Source organism: Ptiloglossa arizonensis, chromosome 4 (assembly GCF_051014685.1).
Source record: "Ptiloglossa arizonensis isolate GNS036 chromosome 4, iyPtiAriz1_principal, whole genome shotgun sequence".
In the NCBI taxonomy this organism is placed as follows: Eukaryota; Metazoa; Arthropoda; class Insecta; order Hymenoptera; family Colletidae; genus Ptiloglossa; species Ptiloglossa arizonensis.
This window is the reverse complement of record NC_135051.1, coordinates 5,715,502-5,732,621: the sequence shown is the minus strand read 5'-3', so window position 1 is coordinate 5,732,621 and position 17,120 is coordinate 5,715,502. Positions and strand designations below refer to the sequence as shown.

At 32.6% G+C, this 17,120-nt stretch overlaps 5 protein-coding genes across 8 annotated transcripts; 3 read left to right on the top strand and 2 right to left on the bottom strand.

The window, feature by feature from the left end:
• The first annotated feature begins 97 nt into the window (after positions 1-97).
• On the top strand, positions 98-5,285 carry Dhx15 (DEAH-box helicase 15). The gene is made up of 9 exons (XM_076309025.1): positions 98-258; positions 816-1,168; positions 1,248-1,942; positions 2,041-2,271; positions 2,348-2,567; positions 2,751-2,873; positions 2,964-3,154; positions 3,534-3,696; positions 3,796-5,285. The coding sequence occupies exons 1-9, from the start codon at positions 209-211 to the stop codon at positions 3,921-3,923; spliced, it is 2,154 nt and encodes a 717-aa protein (XP_076165140.1). The 5' UTR covers positions 98-208; the 3' UTR covers positions 3,924-5,285.
• A 196-nt stretch (positions 5,286-5,481) lies between these two features.
• Roe1 (grpE protein homolog, mitochondrial Roe1) lies at positions 5,482-7,639 on the top strand. 2 transcript variants are annotated; one of them, XM_076309040.1, is made up of 5 exons: positions 5,482-5,639; positions 5,891-6,317; positions 6,406-6,489; positions 6,570-6,641; positions 6,734-7,639. In XM_076309040.1, exons 1-5 carry the CDS (start codon positions 5,551-5,553, stop codon positions 6,770-6,772), a joined length of 711 nt encoding a protein of 236 aa, XP_076165155.1. In that variant the 5' UTR covers positions 5,482-5,550; the 3' UTR covers positions 6,773-7,639. The 2 variants fall into 2 exon arrangements, with proteins under 2 accessions (XP_076165155.1, XP_076165156.1); XM_076309041.1 differs by having other exon boundaries at positions 6,570-7,639.
• Mlh1 (DNA mismatch repair ATPase Mlh1) lies at positions 6,903-11,148 on the bottom strand. Its single transcript, XM_076309045.1, has 9 exons — positions 10,379-11,148; positions 10,246-10,309; positions 9,979-10,178; positions 9,669-9,897; positions 9,396-9,597; positions 8,030-9,278; positions 7,892-7,955; positions 7,633-7,831; positions 6,903-7,568 (listed from the first exon to the last, which is right to left on the bottom strand). The coding sequence occupies exons 1-9, from the start codon at positions 10,489-10,491 to the stop codon at positions 7,276-7,278; spliced, it is 2,613 nt and encodes an 870-aa protein (XP_076165160.1). The 5' UTR covers positions 10,492-11,148; the 3' UTR covers positions 6,903-7,275.
• Positions 9,557-13,769, top strand: LOC143145554 (heat shock 70 kDa protein cognate 4). 2 transcript variants are annotated; one of them, XM_076309044.1, is made up of 5 exons: positions 9,557-10,875; positions 11,534-11,666; positions 12,529-12,989; positions 13,054-13,130; positions 13,544-13,769. In XM_076309044.1, exons 1-2 carry the CDS (start codon positions 10,794-10,796, stop codon positions 11,647-11,649), a joined length of 198 nt encoding a protein of 65 aa, XP_076165159.1. In that variant the 5' UTR covers positions 9,557-10,793; the 3' UTR covers positions 11,650-11,666; positions 12,529-12,989; positions 13,054-13,130; positions 13,544-13,769. The 2 variants fall into 2 exon arrangements, with proteins under 2 accessions (XP_076165159.1, XP_076165158.1); XM_076309043.1 differs by lacking the exons at positions 9,557-10,875; positions 11,534-11,666 and having other exon boundaries at positions 12,534-12,989.
• LOC143145552 (uncharacterized) lies at positions 13,511-16,487 on the bottom strand. 2 transcript variants are annotated; one of them, XM_076309039.1, is made up of 3 exons: positions 15,259-16,487; positions 14,247-14,779; positions 13,511-14,005 (listed from the first exon to the last, which is right to left on the bottom strand). In XM_076309039.1, the coding sequence occupies exons 1-3, from the start codon at positions 15,947-15,949 to the stop codon at positions 13,868-13,870; spliced, it is 1,362 nt and encodes a 453-aa protein (XP_076165154.1). In that variant the 5' UTR covers positions 15,950-16,487; the 3' UTR covers positions 13,511-13,867. The 2 variants fall into 2 exon arrangements, with proteins under 2 accessions (XP_076165154.1, XP_076165153.1); XM_076309038.1 differs by having other exon boundaries at positions 13,932-14,779.
• Between the last annotated feature and the right edge of the window lie 633 nt (positions 16,488-17,120).

Genomic DNA, 17,120 nt, shown 5'->3' with positions numbered 1-17,120 from the left:
CGTCGTGGGCCACGCATGTGCGAAAAAACCCGGCCCATCTAACAACACTGCGCCATAGTTACTTGTGGTGATTGCAACTCCATCTCTCGTTGATTATAATCATCACGATCACAGGAAGCTTTAGCCTGTTAGTTTGCCATTTTGTGACGCCTTCTGTGGAAGTTCGTAAACAGATTTTGCTTTGCTTGCTTGCGGAGGGACAAGAATTATGTCAAAACGGAGGATCGAGGTTGTGGATCCGTATGTTAAGCGGAAGACGTGAGTGCATTATTATATTTTCAATTTCAAAAGCTACAAAATTAGACGAGACATCTTGCCATGTGCATTGATACAAGTTTTTTCAATGCTACCGTGCATCTCATTGAGCAAATATTATCCTGAAAATAGTACCCGTAAAAGGATACTGTATATTATGATTATTAATGTAACAAAAGAATTTCATCCTAATATCGTTTTAAAGTGTGGTGTAAATCTTCTTTGTTGCTGTTGACTTGTTTGGTCAACTCAGTCGTAAAGGTTCTCAACCGAATATTCTCCTCTATAATTGCATATTATGCGTTAATATATTTACAAGAAATATTGCTTTTAATCTTAAAAAACTTTTAAAATATCGTGTGCATGCATTAAAATCGATTGTAGATACATGCAAAGGATATTTCCTAAAAATTTAAATATTTGTTTTATATTTAATTGGTTTTCCTAACCAATCAGATGTTCTCAAACTTCGTTGTTTTAATGTCGTACCATTAAGACTGAAGTAATTTTTAAATAATACATGAATGTTAATTAATATTTAGTGAATTTGTTTTTCTCAGAGATGGCTCAACATCTACCGGTCCAACTACACCCTCGGCAGCACCAAAAAGTCATGTTCCACTTAATCATTACAATGGTCTGCCTTATACCCCACGATATTATGAATTTTATAATAAGAGAATTACCTTACCCGTGTTTGAATATCGTTCCGATTTCATGTCATTATTGGCACAACATCAATGTATTGTACTTGTTGGAGAAACAGGGTCAGGTAAAACTACACAAATACCACAATGGTGTGTAGACTATTCATGTTATAATGGTACTAAGGGTGTTGCTTGTACTCAACCAAGAAGAGTGGCAGCTATGTCTGTAGCACAGAGAGTTTCTGAAGAAATGGATGTTCTATTAGGTAAATCATATATTATAAATAAAGTGACTAACATTTATATATACTTTATATGTTGTTAAATTATAATGTTGTCAAATAGGTGAAGAAGTAGGATACAGTATCAGATTCGAAGATTGCAGTTCTCCAAGAACTGTATTAAAATATATGACCGATGGTATGCTTCTTCGTGAAGGCATGTCAGATCCCATGCTTGACGCATATCAAGTGATCCTACTGGATGAAGCTCATGAAAGGACTTTAGCTACAGATTTACTTATGGGCGTGTTAAAAGAAGTAATTAAACAGAGATCAGATATGAAACTAGTGATTATGAGTGCAACTTTAGACGCTGGAAAATTTCAACAATATTTTGATAATGCACCTTTAATGAATGTACCTGGCAGAACACACCCTGTTGAAATTTTTTATACACCCGAACCTGAACGAGATTATTTAGAGGCTGCAATCAGAACAGTTATTCAAATACACATGTGTGAAGACATAGTTGGAGATTTACTTTTATTCTTAACTGGTCAAGAAGAGATAGAAGAAGCTTGTAAGAGAATCAAAAGGGAAATGGATAATTTAGGTCCAGAAGTAGGTGAACTCAAATGCATACCATTATATTCTACACTACCTCCAAATCTTCAACAAAGAATCTTTGAGCCAGCACCACCTACAAAGCCTAATGGCGCTATTGGTAGAAAAGTAGTAGTTTCAACCAATATTGCAGAGACATCATTAACTATCGACGGTGTAGTGTTTGTAATAGACCCTGGGTTTGCAAAACAGAAGGTAAGAATTCACTTTAATTTCTTCTTGCGTGCATGCATGCATGCATGCATGTATGTACGTATGTATATGTTTGTAAATTTGATTGTATTTTTTAACAGGTATATAATCCTAGAATTCGTGTAGAATCTCTTCTTGTATCACCTATTAGCAAAGCTTCTGCTCAACAAAGAGCTGGTAGAGCTGGTCGTACAAGACCTGGTAAATGTTTCAGATTGTATACAGAAAAAGCATATAAAAATGAAATGCAAGAAAACACTTATCCTGAGATATTACGATCAAATCTTGGTAGTGTTGTATTACAACTGAAAAAACTTGGTATTGATGACTTGGTATGTTGCATGTTTAATTAAAAGGCTTTATTTTTGGTACTATATGCTTAAAATATTAACAATTTCTTGTCTGTAGGTTCATTTTGACTTTATGGATCCTCCAGCCCCAGAAACTCTCATGAGAGCTTTAGAACTTCTTAACTACTTAGCAGCATTAGATGATGATGGAAACTTGACAGATTTAGGAGCTGTGATGGCAGAATTTCCATTAGATCCTCAATTAGCAAAAATGCTAATTGCATCTTGTAATCACAACTGCAGTAACGAGATACTTAGCATTACTGCTATGCTTTCAGGTAAAGTATTAGTAAGAATACTTTATCTTTTCGTGAAACGTTATTAGGTTCATCTCTGTTTGGTATCTCCCACTGTTTAAAACCAAGATTAATGCAATGTATAAAAATAAAAATTATTAAGATAAAGTCAGAATCGTGGTAAGGTAATATATGGTTTTATATTGATGATTGATATTGTATTAGTCCCGCAGTGTTTTGTGAGGCCAAATGAATCAAAGAAGGCTGCGGATGACGCTAAAATGCGTTTTGCGCACATCGATGGGGATCATTTAACGCTATTAAACGTGTATCACGCTTTCAAACAAAGTAAGTATTTATATGATTTTTCTAGAAAGCTCTTATTAAATTACACAACACTTCGTTTAATTGTAATTTCAATGCTTTTATTTTCGTTAGACGTGGAAGATCCACAGTGGTGTTATGATAATTTTGTTAATTATCGATCTTTAAAAAGTGGCGATAATGTCAGGGAACAGTTGAGCAGAATAATGGATAGATTTTGTTTGAAACGTACTTCAACGAACTTTACATCAAAAGATTATTATATTAATATCAGAAAAGCGCTTGTGAATGGCTTCTTCATGCAGGTAACTATACACTAATCTCGATACTTGCATGCCATTCTCGCCCGTTTCAGTGTGTTAACAAGTGGAAGGAATGGTCACTTAGCAACAAGTGTCGTGCCTTCTGTTTGAAACAAAAGTAGATCGTTGGTAAGAAATCGACGATTACATGAGAGATTAAACATGGATCCGTAGGTAATGGGGGTATATTGCGTAAGTGGGGCTTTTTTTTTTTTATTAAATTGATTACTTCGATAATTACGTGAATCTCGATACTTGCAGGAATTTTCATCCCCAATTTCCTCCAACTATCGACGTTCTATCGTATTTAGCAATGATGGAAATAGGATGCATTTTCCCGAACCAATATTACTATTCCTTCTTTCTTCTGCTTTGTAAACAGGTCGCCCATTTAGAAAGAACTGGTCATTATTTGACTATTAAAGATAATCAAATTGTACAACTTCACCCAAGCAGTTGTTTGGATCATAAACCAGAGTGGGTAATTTATAACGAGTTCGTGCTTACGACCAAAAACTATATCAGAACAGTTACTGATATCAAACGTAAGTTATAGTAAAACATTAGTACATTACAACATTGTCGTTAAATTGTATAGAAATAACACAATTTGTACTGTATTGTTAACTAATTTTTTTTTATAGCTGATTGGTTGCTAAAGATAGCACCTCAATATTATGATTTAAAAAATTTTCCGCAATGTGAAGCAAAGAGACAATTGGAAGCAATCCAAACGAAGCTAGATTCGAAACAGTATCAAGAAGGATTCTAACCTCTATATATTTTAGATATTTTCAAAAATGGTATCAGACAGTTGATAATGTGTGGTCAGTCTATTTTTTCGACATTATGTCTGTCACACAGTTCTTTCAAACATAAAACCAAAACATTAAATGTTTTGAGGCACAGCCGAAGGGGTAGTTATCTACTCTGTACCTCCACTTCATATGTAAAGAAAAAGACAAATTTTAATGAACATTCATAATTTCGTACAAGCTTTAATGACTTGTACATTTTTTAGGCTCGTGTGCCGACAAATTTCTTAAAACATTTGTAGACCTCGTCCTATCCTAACACAAAAAAAATAAAAATTGACATTTAATCTGCTAGAGGCACGTGGAAGGTATAGTTGATTGATAAATGATTTATTTATGTACATTAAAGAAAAATTTAGCGATTAAGTAATTTTATCAGTAGAATTTGTTGATTGACGTTTGCACACTTGGAATGTAATACTATATAAAGATAGATTAATTTTTGTATTAAATGTTGAACAAGTATGTTGGACAAGGTGCATACAATGCCTGGCCATAGGTGATTGAAGGGCAATGACTTCATAGAACTTTCAAACCAAATTGTGTCTGTTTCATGTTTTTCCTTAAAAACAAATAGTACCAATTTACGTGTTTCACTTTTTCCAAGTACGTACAACTAAGAGCGTTATATTTATTATGATTGTATTGTGCAAACAACTAGCCACCTTGTGGAATATTTTCATTTTCTTTATAATCAGCATAGTTGCACCGTCACAATTATTTTACACTAAAGGTTCGCTGCAGAATAAACGGTATTTCTAATAATAAAAGAAGCAATTATAAAGAAATGGGAATAAGACCATTCATTGTAGCATGGAAGATATTTTCTTGTTTGAAAAGTTTGAAAAGAAATCAAATTCTTATAAATACTAGCATAATATAAATTGCAATCCATTCTACTTGGCGAAGAAGTAACTTACAGCGTTACAAGTTATTTTTGCGAGAGCATAACAAATTGTTACACGAGCAAAACATTGTTCACAATGTCCGATCTACAACACCGTATGTGTTAAAAAAAAAAACAGTGAATTTCTTAGCTTATTTTAGATTTTGAAACTGGTAAGTAGTTCGTGGAGACGCTATTGCACTACAAAATTCATTTTTGTTTTCCTAATGAAGGGTATAGTTTCGACGTTTACGGTGTTGCTTGTTTTAACGTTGAATGATAGTTTCAGTTTTTGTAAATAAAAATTACGCTGGTATTATAAGTGCGTATAGAAATCACAAGATTTATGATCGCGAACAGATTTCATTGTATTGTATCACTTCATTCCAATAAAACATTGAAAATATCATGATTCGATCGTGATAATTGTTAATGAGTACTGTTTAATTTCCACCCTTAATATTTACATGACAATCGTTCAAAAATATGAACAATTTTTAAATATTGCATTAGTCATTTTTAATAAACAAAAATTTTAAATATTACATCATGTTTATGTAACGCGTGGAAAGATGACGTATTTCATGTTATTATTTTCATTGATTAGGGTTTGAGCGTTTGAGAACCGCTGAGAAAGCACGAGGATCGCGGTAGTTTCATCATTTACCGATCACTTTTTCCGTAAAATTATAGAGACTATGGCATCGATCTTGGTACCGGTTGCAGTAAGATTTACGCGTGTCACGATCGATAGCTTGCATAATATAAATAAAAATATTTTATTCAGGTAAGATTTCATATTATTAATATATGATTTTGAAATACGTGCAATTTATAACATGTATTTTACAGTTTATAAATAAAGGTTAGATTGTTAAGTACTGCGTACTTATTATATGATTTTAGTATTGTGTCAGTTTTTACATCAAAATTGTGATATATGTAATAAAAGTGATTTAATTTACTTTTATTCATTTCTTGTCTCGGAAAAAATAATGCATTTAAGATACTTCTTGCAACTCTTTTATTGATCTATAGGTTATCTCAACCATCATACATTTCTTGGCAACGACAAGAATATAGTACAATTAGAGAAGAAAAAAAATCAGAAGGTGGAGTGTCAGAATCTACAATCCCAGAACTTACAGAAAATGAAAAAAAATTGAAAGCAGACCTTGAACTGCTTAATAAAGAGTTAACGGATCTTAGAAATCAGAACAATGAGTTGGGGGATAAATATAAAAGAGCACTTGCTGATGGAGAAAACCTTAGAGTTAGATTAATGAAACAGATAGAAGATGCAAAACTATTTGGTATTCAGGGCTTTTGTAAAGATCTCTTGGATGTAGCAGATATTTTAGGCAAAGCTACAGAGAGTGTACCAAAAAGTGAACTTACAGAAAAGAATCCACATTTAAAGACCTTATATGAAGGTTTAAGGATGACAGAAGCACAGTTGCACAAAGTAAATAAAGAACTATAATTAATTGTATTAATCTCAGGTAATATATATTGTAAATATTGAATTATTGCTTTTAAATCTCTTTTTACAGGTATTTAAAAAACATGGTTTAGTTTCGTTAAATCCATTGAATGAAAAGTTTGATCCAAATCAACATGAAGCACTATTTCAACAGGTAAGAGTAATATATTTAGGTAAGTTTCAGTTTATGATCATGTCATATTAGATAGTAATAAGAAATATATTTTTACATAGGAAGTTGAAGGTAAAGATCCAGGAACAATTGTAGTTGTATCGAAACTGGGGTATAAATTACATGAACGAGTGGTAAGACCAGCATTAGTTGGTGTTGCTAAAGGATAATTTATGGTTTTATGTTAAGGGATTTAAAGAAGAATAAGGATACAATTTTTTTTTAGAAAGTACTACTGAATAAAATATTGGCCACAATATTATGATTGAAATTCAAATGTAAAGCAGATACAGAGTGTGAATGTTGAAAATTAAAACCAAAGTATGCGGAAATTACAGATTTTATAAATAAATTTCTTAATAAGAACTAGTTATTAGTCAACGTTAACAAAGATGTAACATATATTTGAACTTTAATGATTCTTTGATTATTACAAATAGACGTGTATGTCATACACATACATACATAGATTTGATCATTCCTTGTCTTATGCTGTTTTTCATGTCTATTACATTTCAATACAAAAGTTCGACAAAGTAATGTACAAATTCAATTAGGGTATCTAAAATATAATTCGTTAAATAAATGTAGTACAAAAAATAATAATGTAATGAGAATTATCTTACAGGCTTATTGATACATTTAACATGGATCAAATAATTTTCACACAGAATTTAAAATTAACCACACATATCCATGAATAGAAGATGTCTATAACTTTCATTTGGCGATTTTATGTCATCTTGATAAAAGTCTAATCAAATACATTTAACATCTTTCAAAAACTTTATATAGATCAGGTAAATTAGCAATTTGCAATATTGTTGAATCGTGTGTAAAGTGTTTAGGTGGGAGTAAGCTCTCTTTAATTGCAGAATATAAAATGTGTTCTGTAATGTACTTCCAATCATGAGTATTATGTTTGATATTCATTTGACTATAGTACTTTGCTGTTTCTCTAGAAATATTTTGAAAACATGGTTCTTCTAATGACCATTGAACTTCTGTAGCTAAACGTAGTATATATAGAGGAAGACCAGATTCATGTGGAAAATATTTTTCTGAAAGAAAAAAATAAGTTTGAATTGTATTTTGACTATTAATAGTTTATATAAATATGCTTACCTAATAATACTGGTAAAGCTTTTAAATTTCCCTTTTTATCTATAACAATAGAAAAATACTCCCTCAACATGTCTGCCTTTTCCAATAATAATTCTTTAGCACTTGTTGCTAAATCCTCTTTTCTTCCATCTTCCTCTGTCCAGTTAGCATCTTTAGTATCTAATCCTAACAGAGCTAAATCATACAAAGGGATTGCTTCCTAAAAATAGATATAAATCTAAATACAATAAGAATGGCTGTTTATTTTTGTCGCACTTACGGAAAATTTGATGACTCCATGGTTGGCAAAGTCATAAAGCATAATTTCATAAAACAGCTCCTCTCTAAATGAACAAAATACAATTTAATTGTTTATATGTATTGTTAATATTTCACGAATATTTTTAAGTAGTCTTACGCAATTTTTTTGGTGTTGCAAAGGTATAAATTAACTCCACTCTGAATAAGAGTAGAAGATTGGTCTATACAGCCAATAAAAGTTAAATTTGATAAAATTTCTTTCAACCCTTCATGGCATTCATCTTCTATTTTTTTGCGCAACTTTAAAATACTTGTTAATTTTACTTCTCTTCTAAAAGTATTTATTGAGTAGGATTTAAATTCTTGTATGCTATTAACAGTACTGTCTTTATTACTATCAATCTTTATTGGTATATGTACATTTATTGTATCTTCTTCATTAGATTTATTATTTTTGTCAGTGTTATCATCAACTTCAGTTGTTTCCTTAGAAGGACTAGTGTTTTCTACAGATTTTTTCTCTACCATGGTACTTCTATTTCCAAAATATTGATGTACTTGTTTTCGTGCTTTCTCTGCAACAATATCAATATATTTTTCATTTATTGTATTATCTGATATACCTTCTTCAAATTTGCTATTTGAAGTTTCAAAAATATCTTGCACATTAATTAATTTACTTTTGTCTTTGTTATTTTCTGTAAATGACAGTAAATTGCAGGCATCAGGTACTATTAAGTTTGACGACGTAGATGGACTGGTATCATTTACAATGGTACTCCATGGTGTAGTTAATTTTTGTGTTTCTGCTACCTCAAAGTGTGATAATTTATTTTCCCGATATACATCATCTGCTTTTTGTTGATCAATGATATTAATAATTTCATTTCTTTCATTGGTATCTGTTTTATTTAATGTATTTTCGTTTGATTTTGATTTGTTGGATATGAAATTATTTATACATTCATCAGATTCAGTATCCTTACATACTTCATTCCTAGCTTGTTTTACTGTTGTACAAGTAGTAAAATTAAATTTGTCCAATTTTTGATCAGATGAATCAGTTCTAATCATATCTTGAGGGCGAACTTTCTTTGTTTTATCACTATTGTTGTTCTCATAGTCTGGTAAAACTTCTTTTAAAACTTCTTCGGTAATATCGGCTTTAGGTAATCGTGATTGCACATAAAATGTTCTAGTAGCACTGTTTCCAGATAGTTTTTCATCCAAAATAACTTTCATTCTTTCAATGATAGAACTTTCATGAAGAAATTTAACTTCATGTTTTGTAGGATGAACATTAACATCAACATTTTGTGGATCAATTTCCAATGATATGTAGCACCATGGATGGGTTTTTTTTGGAAGATAAAAAGTATAAAGTTCTTCCAACATTTTACGAATTGCTGGAACACAATACTTTTTAAACAATAAATTTCATAAAATTTGTAAAATATATTTTTCAAAATAAATGATATGCTTTTTTTTCATCAAAGTTATATGTCTCAATATTTTATACTTACAAGAAGATTCTACCAATCGATTATTAATGAATAAAACAAATACAATTTTTTTATTTGTGTAATTGGGATTTGTTATTAAGGCATGTATTTTAAATTTATAAGATACTTCTACAAATTCCACTTCTAATAATTCACGAGAGACTGGATTGCCATAAAGGACTCTTATATTATTCATTTTTGTTGAATTATGCAATGTGCGGATCTACATATTTAAAAAGAAATGTTCAATCAAATTCAAATGATATTGCAACTATTTTATATATAATAAAATACCTGAGGTGTTATTTCACCATATTTTTTCAACACAAATCCTACAGTGGGATTATGTATTGCATATTTTGTGACTACATCTGTAATTTTGTTGAATTCCTCAGTTGAATTTGATAAAGCCTTTTTTCGTGTTGCAACATTGTAAAATAAATTCTCAATCATTATGGTGGTCCCTTGATTTCCAGCACATGCTTTGGGTGGTGCTTTTAGTTTGCTGTCAATGTATGATGCCCTAATACAAACAAAAAAAGTTTGTAAAAGGCTCAATTATTTTCATTTGATCATTTTACCTTTAAAGATTTAATTCACATACTTATATGCACACTTCTCTTCAGCTGTTTTTGTGGTGATAGTTAAAAGTGCTATATGACTGATGCTTGCTAGAGCTTCACCACGAAATCCAAAAGTTGATATTGAGCGAAGATCTTCAAATGTTTGTAATTTACTTGTTGTAAATCGTTCACAAACGATTTCCATGTCCTCCTTCCTGATGCCTGTACCATTGTCTTGAATCTGAAAATAGTATTGAATACTGAATTTATTACAGTTACTTTTTCATTTAAATTATTATAAAATCTACCTGCAATAATTTTAATCCTCCTTCCTTAGCGATAATTTGGATATTAGTTGCTTTTGCATCAAGACTGAAACGTTTTTAATTAAATGTGTAACATGAAAGAAATGTAATATTTATGGGATTTCAAATGACTAACCTGTTCTCAAGCAATTCTTTCAACGCATTTGCTGGTCTTTGAATCACTTCGCCCGCTGCAATTCGATTTACCACGGTTGCATCTAATTTCTGAATTTTTCCTGGAGTGTTCATGTTCGATAATGTTTACAAATTTTTAATAAAATCTCAAGAAAACGAGAATGTGTCGAATATTACGTATGGTTATATCATAACGTGTCTGTTGCATTTGTTAGTATGTGTGTAATGCGAGGCAGTTAAGTTTAATGGAAAAGAAATAAAAATAAGTTCTTTTATTCGAAAGAACACACATTTTGCAATTTGGATAGAAATGTATTGTATTGTGCAAATCTTGTTGCACTCTGTTTTCGCGCCAAATTTTCAAAGTCGACGTTACAGTTACAATTGAACGAAGATTACCAACTTAAAAAAATGTGATGATGAACACAGAACGTTCCAAATCGTTCTGTTTCCTCCCATCCTTGGTGAGGAAAAACCACACATGGTGCCTAAGAAATGGTAAGACTCTGACTTATCCAAATATATATACGAAAAGTAAACGAAATTAAAGATGAATACGTCTGATTATATTTTGGATTTGCGTTTAACTCTTTAGTGGATTCTTTTCGATATAACAAAGTTTGTATAGTCAAAAGGATCAACGATACAAATGTCATGTTGAAGTTGCATCATATTGAGTTCGGCCTATTCGATTGTTAGAAAGATTTGAATTGATTCGGTAGAATTTTTCCGTTGGAATTTGAACACGATGATTCGCGTCGTCGATGCGTTGCAATTTACAATAAATGTTAATTGATAGCAACTTGGAAGCATATTATAATGAAATTGGTACGTTGATTATAAATGCTATTCGTGATTAATTTTGGTCAAATTTCTGGTCATGTTCGTAACGTAAAACGTCTTTCCTTATTGTGTCTCATTTTTTTATTTGATTTGTCTATGCATGTATGTACATTTCGATTGCAAATTAATTCACGAATTATTAGTAATAAGTTATGGTGTAAAATATATTTATATTCGGAAAGTTTTGATACTCTTATCGAAGTAGTTGTTTATTTGTCGTATGCTATCGAAGAATTCTGGAAGTTGAAACGCGAATCAACGAATTTTTGGTGGACATGCCAACATATTTTTTAACTTGTGCTATTTTTTGCAGCTATAAAACGTGTTGAAGCCTCCAGCAATTGGAATCGATCTGGGCACCACGTATTCATGCTTAAGTCCTCTCAGGATGGAGAGATTGAAATAATTGCCACTGAACAAGAAAATTGAACTCGGACAACACTGTGGTGAGTAACTTAAAAAACAATTTAAATCCTGATCTTCTTTGCAATTCTTCCTGCATTTTTCTTTCATAAATTTTGTATGATACACTTCAATCCTTATTAATATATGTACCATTAACACATCGATATCCCTTTAATCTTTTTAAAGATAATGACATGCACATATACATTTAGTTTTTAAGAAGTTTTACATGTCATGACACAGAATTATTATTAATATTCATAATCATATCCAAGTGTTGTAACACAGCAACATAGTCTGGAAGATTGCTGATTGTAAGTTTCAATTTTTGTTTATTTCATGCAAAATAATTCATCTGATATATAAATACCTGACATTTAACAATGTCAAGGTATCAATATTATATCAATGTTTATAACAATATTACGTTTACCTTGTCAATATTTGTGTTTATAGCTGGGTGCATTATATTGTCGCAGGTGAAATTTATAATTGATCTTACCCAATTATTTGGTCTCTGTAGTTGACATACTAATTTTTTTTTTAAAGAAATACCATAAAAATAGATAGTTTTTTTTTATTACATTTTGTTGTTCCGATTTTCTATCATTACTTTTTCTTTTTAAAGCACAATACTGTAAAAAAAGAAGAAAAATACACAAAACATTTTTCTCTTACAAGCTGTTTCTCTCTCATTTGCAAACCTTTTTCCTGTGTGTGGTGTTACATTTATTTATGTGAATGGCTGTATGGAAGAAAAGCTTTTTGCTAACTTAAAGGATCATCGAACACTAACCAATCATGTCAATATACACCTCAAGTTCCTTTCACCATTGTCCTCGCTGTTGTTCCATTCTTTGATCCTATGGCAGATTTACTGATACTTGATTATTAATTGCACAGACATAAAGAGGTTGATTGGCCATCATTTCAAAGTTGCAACTGTAGATGCTACAGAGCTACATGAAGCACTGACTGTTCAGGGTGATCAGTTTTGAAGGTAAACTGATCATCAGAATCAGCCACAAGAACAAGACGAAGAATTTCTATCTTGAGGAAGAGGACTTTGATAATCGCATGATGAACTGTTTCAACCAGAAGTTCAAAAAAAGTCAAAAAAATCTGAGCTTGCACAAAGGAGCTTCGAGACGCTTGAGAACTGCCTATGAGAGGGCTAAGAGGACTCTGAGCTTGTTTATGCAAGCCAGCATCGAAATCGACTCTCTGTTCGAATCAGGTGAGAAATTTCTGAGGAACTCCAAGATGGACAAGATATACATTTACAGTATTGTATTGGTCGGCTCTTGATTGAGAGGAACACACTGATATCAACTAAAAAGTTGCAATTATTCACCACGTTTATGGTGAGTTTATTAAAGTGTACGAAGGAGAGAGAACTTTGACTAACGACAACACCATCCTTGGCAGGTTCGAACTGTTGGGTATTCTGCCTGTGCCTAGAGCTGTGGTTCTGATTGAGGTCACGTTCGACGTTGATGCTAATGGTATGTGTACAGCAGAATCCAATGTGTCTCAAATTGTACTTTGAACATTCTGTTCATAAGTTCAATAACGAGTAGAAATCGAAACGTAAGAATGACATCTTTTGATTCGTGCATATGTTTATCTAAATGTTTATTTTGAATGTTACTTGTCGGTAGTAATTACAAAGGATGTCCTCTCATTCGATAACAACAAAAAGAGAACAAAGATACATCATTTTGTTAACTAACTCTTGATTAATTCTTCCTTTCATTCTACAACAAAATGAAGAGAAGCAGAAAAGGAAAGAAGTTCTAATTTTTCCAGTTGTAATGTTCCTTCTAACTATTGTTAAAGGGAGTTCAAAACGTTTAAAATATACATAAATTATTTCTGTATTTTGTTCATTGTCCACCATTCTGTGTAATCATTTCAGGTATCATGAAAGTTTCCGTAATTGAAACGTCGACAGGTAAGGAGAATAAGATCACCATTACCAGCGATCAAGATCGACAGTCCAAGAAGAATATCAAGGGGATGTTGAATGAGGTTAAGATGTATCACAATGAAGACAACCGCGAAATGTAGGCTAAGACGTTGATCATCATTCATAATTTTTTATGTATTTATTTAACGCATGGTACACAGCTATGAACCACTTTTCCACGTGTTTTGCAATGACATATTTTACGAGACCAAATACTCTATTTTTCTTGCGAAAAAGTATTTGAATAAAATCGTTTGACCAATTTCGAATTGGTTACAGAATGTACTGCGTCTGATTATCATTATTAATATTATTCGTATCATTCCCGATAATTTTGTCGGACCTCGACGACTCCTCGAGTTCATAGAATTGAACGAGAATGATCAAGTACGTGGTGATCACGCTCACGAACTGAAAACGAAATTTCTACGTAAATGTGCCAAGTGATGTTTTTATTGTACGGTAATTATTCACAAAAGTCCTAAATTGACTTCAACCGGTTTGGTGTATATATTAGAGAAGATTGACTCCAGATTTCTAATGCAAACAATTTTTTGCTTTGGAATATTGAGTATACTACCTTCGATGTATAAATAAACGTTTGAAGTTGGCGAGGCATTTTTTGTAAATAATATGTATCTATTGTACTTACTCTTGTCAACAAGGAATTGTCCATTTCGAAAAAGTCGCAAGCTGTGAATTTTACCCGGTATTGTTGCAATTGTAACATAAAATCGTTCACTTCGTTTCTGACGCAGTCACGTTCGAAATTCGTTAGTAGAAGGGTCTCCATTCCAAAACCGTTTAGATTCATCGTTGGTCGATGTAGATCGGCTGAATCGTTACAGATCTCTAATCGTGTCGGTGACTTGTTACGAAAATTTCCTAGTGTTAATTGATTGAACTTGGTCGAGTGTTGGTTATTCAATACGAACTTCTCTATAAAAGGGCCGATTTTATCGATTTCACGGTGCGTCAACGTGCATACCCAACACATCACGATGAATTGTCCACCGTAGATCATCCAGATCTCGTTGTTCAAGAATATGAACCCACTTTTGTGCTCCGCCGCGCTCATGTAGATTCTGAAAAGCTTCGTAACTACCATTATGAACGCGTTCGTCGAACACAATAGTAGATCTATACCGTAGATTTCGTTTGCTTTCGTTATCACGGAGCATGCTTCTGCAAGGAGGAGAATCGACGTATGAATTTTTAGGAAATTTTCTTGAAAAGTTGACATTTTTTTTACCGAGTATCGTGTATAATAAATTAACGATAAGAATCATCAGGAGGTCGAGATAAATTTTGAAGAGTTTAACAGTTTTAAGAGATAGGGAATAAAGGGAGAGAAGTGAGTCCCTTGTACAACATATATTTTTCGTTACTAATATAGCTCTTACTGAACTGAGTAACATTTCAATCACTTTTTCGTACCATAATATAGTTATGGCGAATATTCTTGAATATTCGTTATTGTCGGTGAAGAAATAAATAATACTTTCTCTAAAAATGAAATTTTGCCTTCTCTGAAACTAATTCGCTTATACCCTCGACTGAACTAACTGAACTTTCCCGAAACATTTTTCGATAGTTCAAATTTCAACGTTATAAATCGTTAAGAAATGCAACTCGACGATAAAATAATAATTTCGTTTATGTACCACTGTGTAGCTTCCTGATCCTCCGAATTTTCATCGTGGCCCAATATGCTCCGGATATTTCGTCCAATTGTTCAATGATACCATTAATCGTCCTGAATCTGTTACAGATCATGTACACCACTAGATCGAACACGAAACTGTTCGTCAGAGTCTGCGCGATCGTGTAATAAAGAAATAGATCCGACGCGAATATCTGATCTGGCGCGATGAATTGATAATAGAGAACATGACCGACCAATGACACGGGACCCAATAGAAAAACGATCAGGATGGCTAAGATCTGCCCGATCCTGACTGGTCCATCATTTATGGGAAGTTCTCTACAGATTTGCACGTCCAACGATTCCATTATCCTCATTAGCTCTGGCCACTTATCATAGTGTTGTATAGCGTGGAACACGTAGTAATAAGCTGACACGTGGCAGATAGTTTCGTTCATGCAGTACATGATCTCGAAGAGCTCACTGGTGAATTCCTTCTGGAATTCTTTGAAATCCATCACGGAGAATGCAACAGCTACCGAACAGGTGGCCAAATGTAGCCCACGAAAGATCATAGTAATCGGTTTGGGCCATTTGTCAGGACGAGCTACTCCTACCCCTAGGAACCATGAGACGTATGTTATGGGGTGTAGCGTATGTCTAGGTTTTGAACAATTGCTCTCCACTCGAATTGTTATTTCTTCTTCCATGGATGCACCGAATTCTTAACACTAAAATTTCGAGTTGAAATTTAGGCGAATGCTTCGAGACGCTTCAGCATGGGAATACTACCTCAAGTAGCGGGAACACCGGTTCTTATGGGTGGATTTAGACGATGATAACGGTGATTCGTGAAAAATTAACGAAAACGTCTAGAATTTATGCGACGTGCTTTCATTAGCTGGATTAGATATCGATCCGGAGCACTTTGGGAGCAAGTTTATTCGATATTCTGTTTCGTGGTTGTATTATTTTTTAAATATGCGTTATCTTGTTTTATGGAACTTGAGAGTAATTCCGTGGTTGGAATTAGGAAAATGTGTCTGGGAATTTTCCGATAGAAGAAATTAATAGTCGTTTTGGGGTATAGTTACTGAACGTGTACAGTGGTACAAAGTGACCAAAATTGAAAAATAGATCAATGAAATATTTCTTTTTTTATTAAATCATTTTGTTTTATTACTCATCTACCGGTGAAATAAATAGCTTATTTATTGCAATAACGATATAATTAGAAAAGACACAACTTCAAATCTGTTTACCCACTTGCTTTGTGGTCGTCAACTTGGAAGTTGTAGCCATGTGAGTTGTGTTACTGTTATAGTAATGAGTAATGTTTTAAAGTATTAATGAATTGAAAATTCATTAAACAAGACGTGTATTATATCCTAAAAATTATATGTACTGTATATATTTATATATACTTACCAGTTATATGTCGATATGTATCTACCAGCAGTCATATACCTACCAGTTAGATACACCTACCCCAAAGTCATAACTTCAGAGATCACGCTGTGTTGTATCGCGGAAATTTGTTTTATAAAAAAAACTTCACCGTGAACCAGTGAATTCCGACTGGATGGTAAATATACTGTTAACAAAGAAATAAAATTCACGCAGGTCCGGGTTACCGATAACCTGAGCGCACGGGAACGTTTAAGGGGGATCCTGCGATGTGTATATCGCGATATCGAAAAACGAGCTTTATTTGCTCAACGACTATATTACAATTTTATCATACAGTAAACATTTAAAATTGGGATAAAACGATAACGCTGCGAACATCGACCATTTCTTTTTTGTTTTATTTCTTTTGGTTTTATAAATCAGGCGGCGGGTCGAGTCGATTAGTTCGGAATAATATTTATGCGGGCTGCG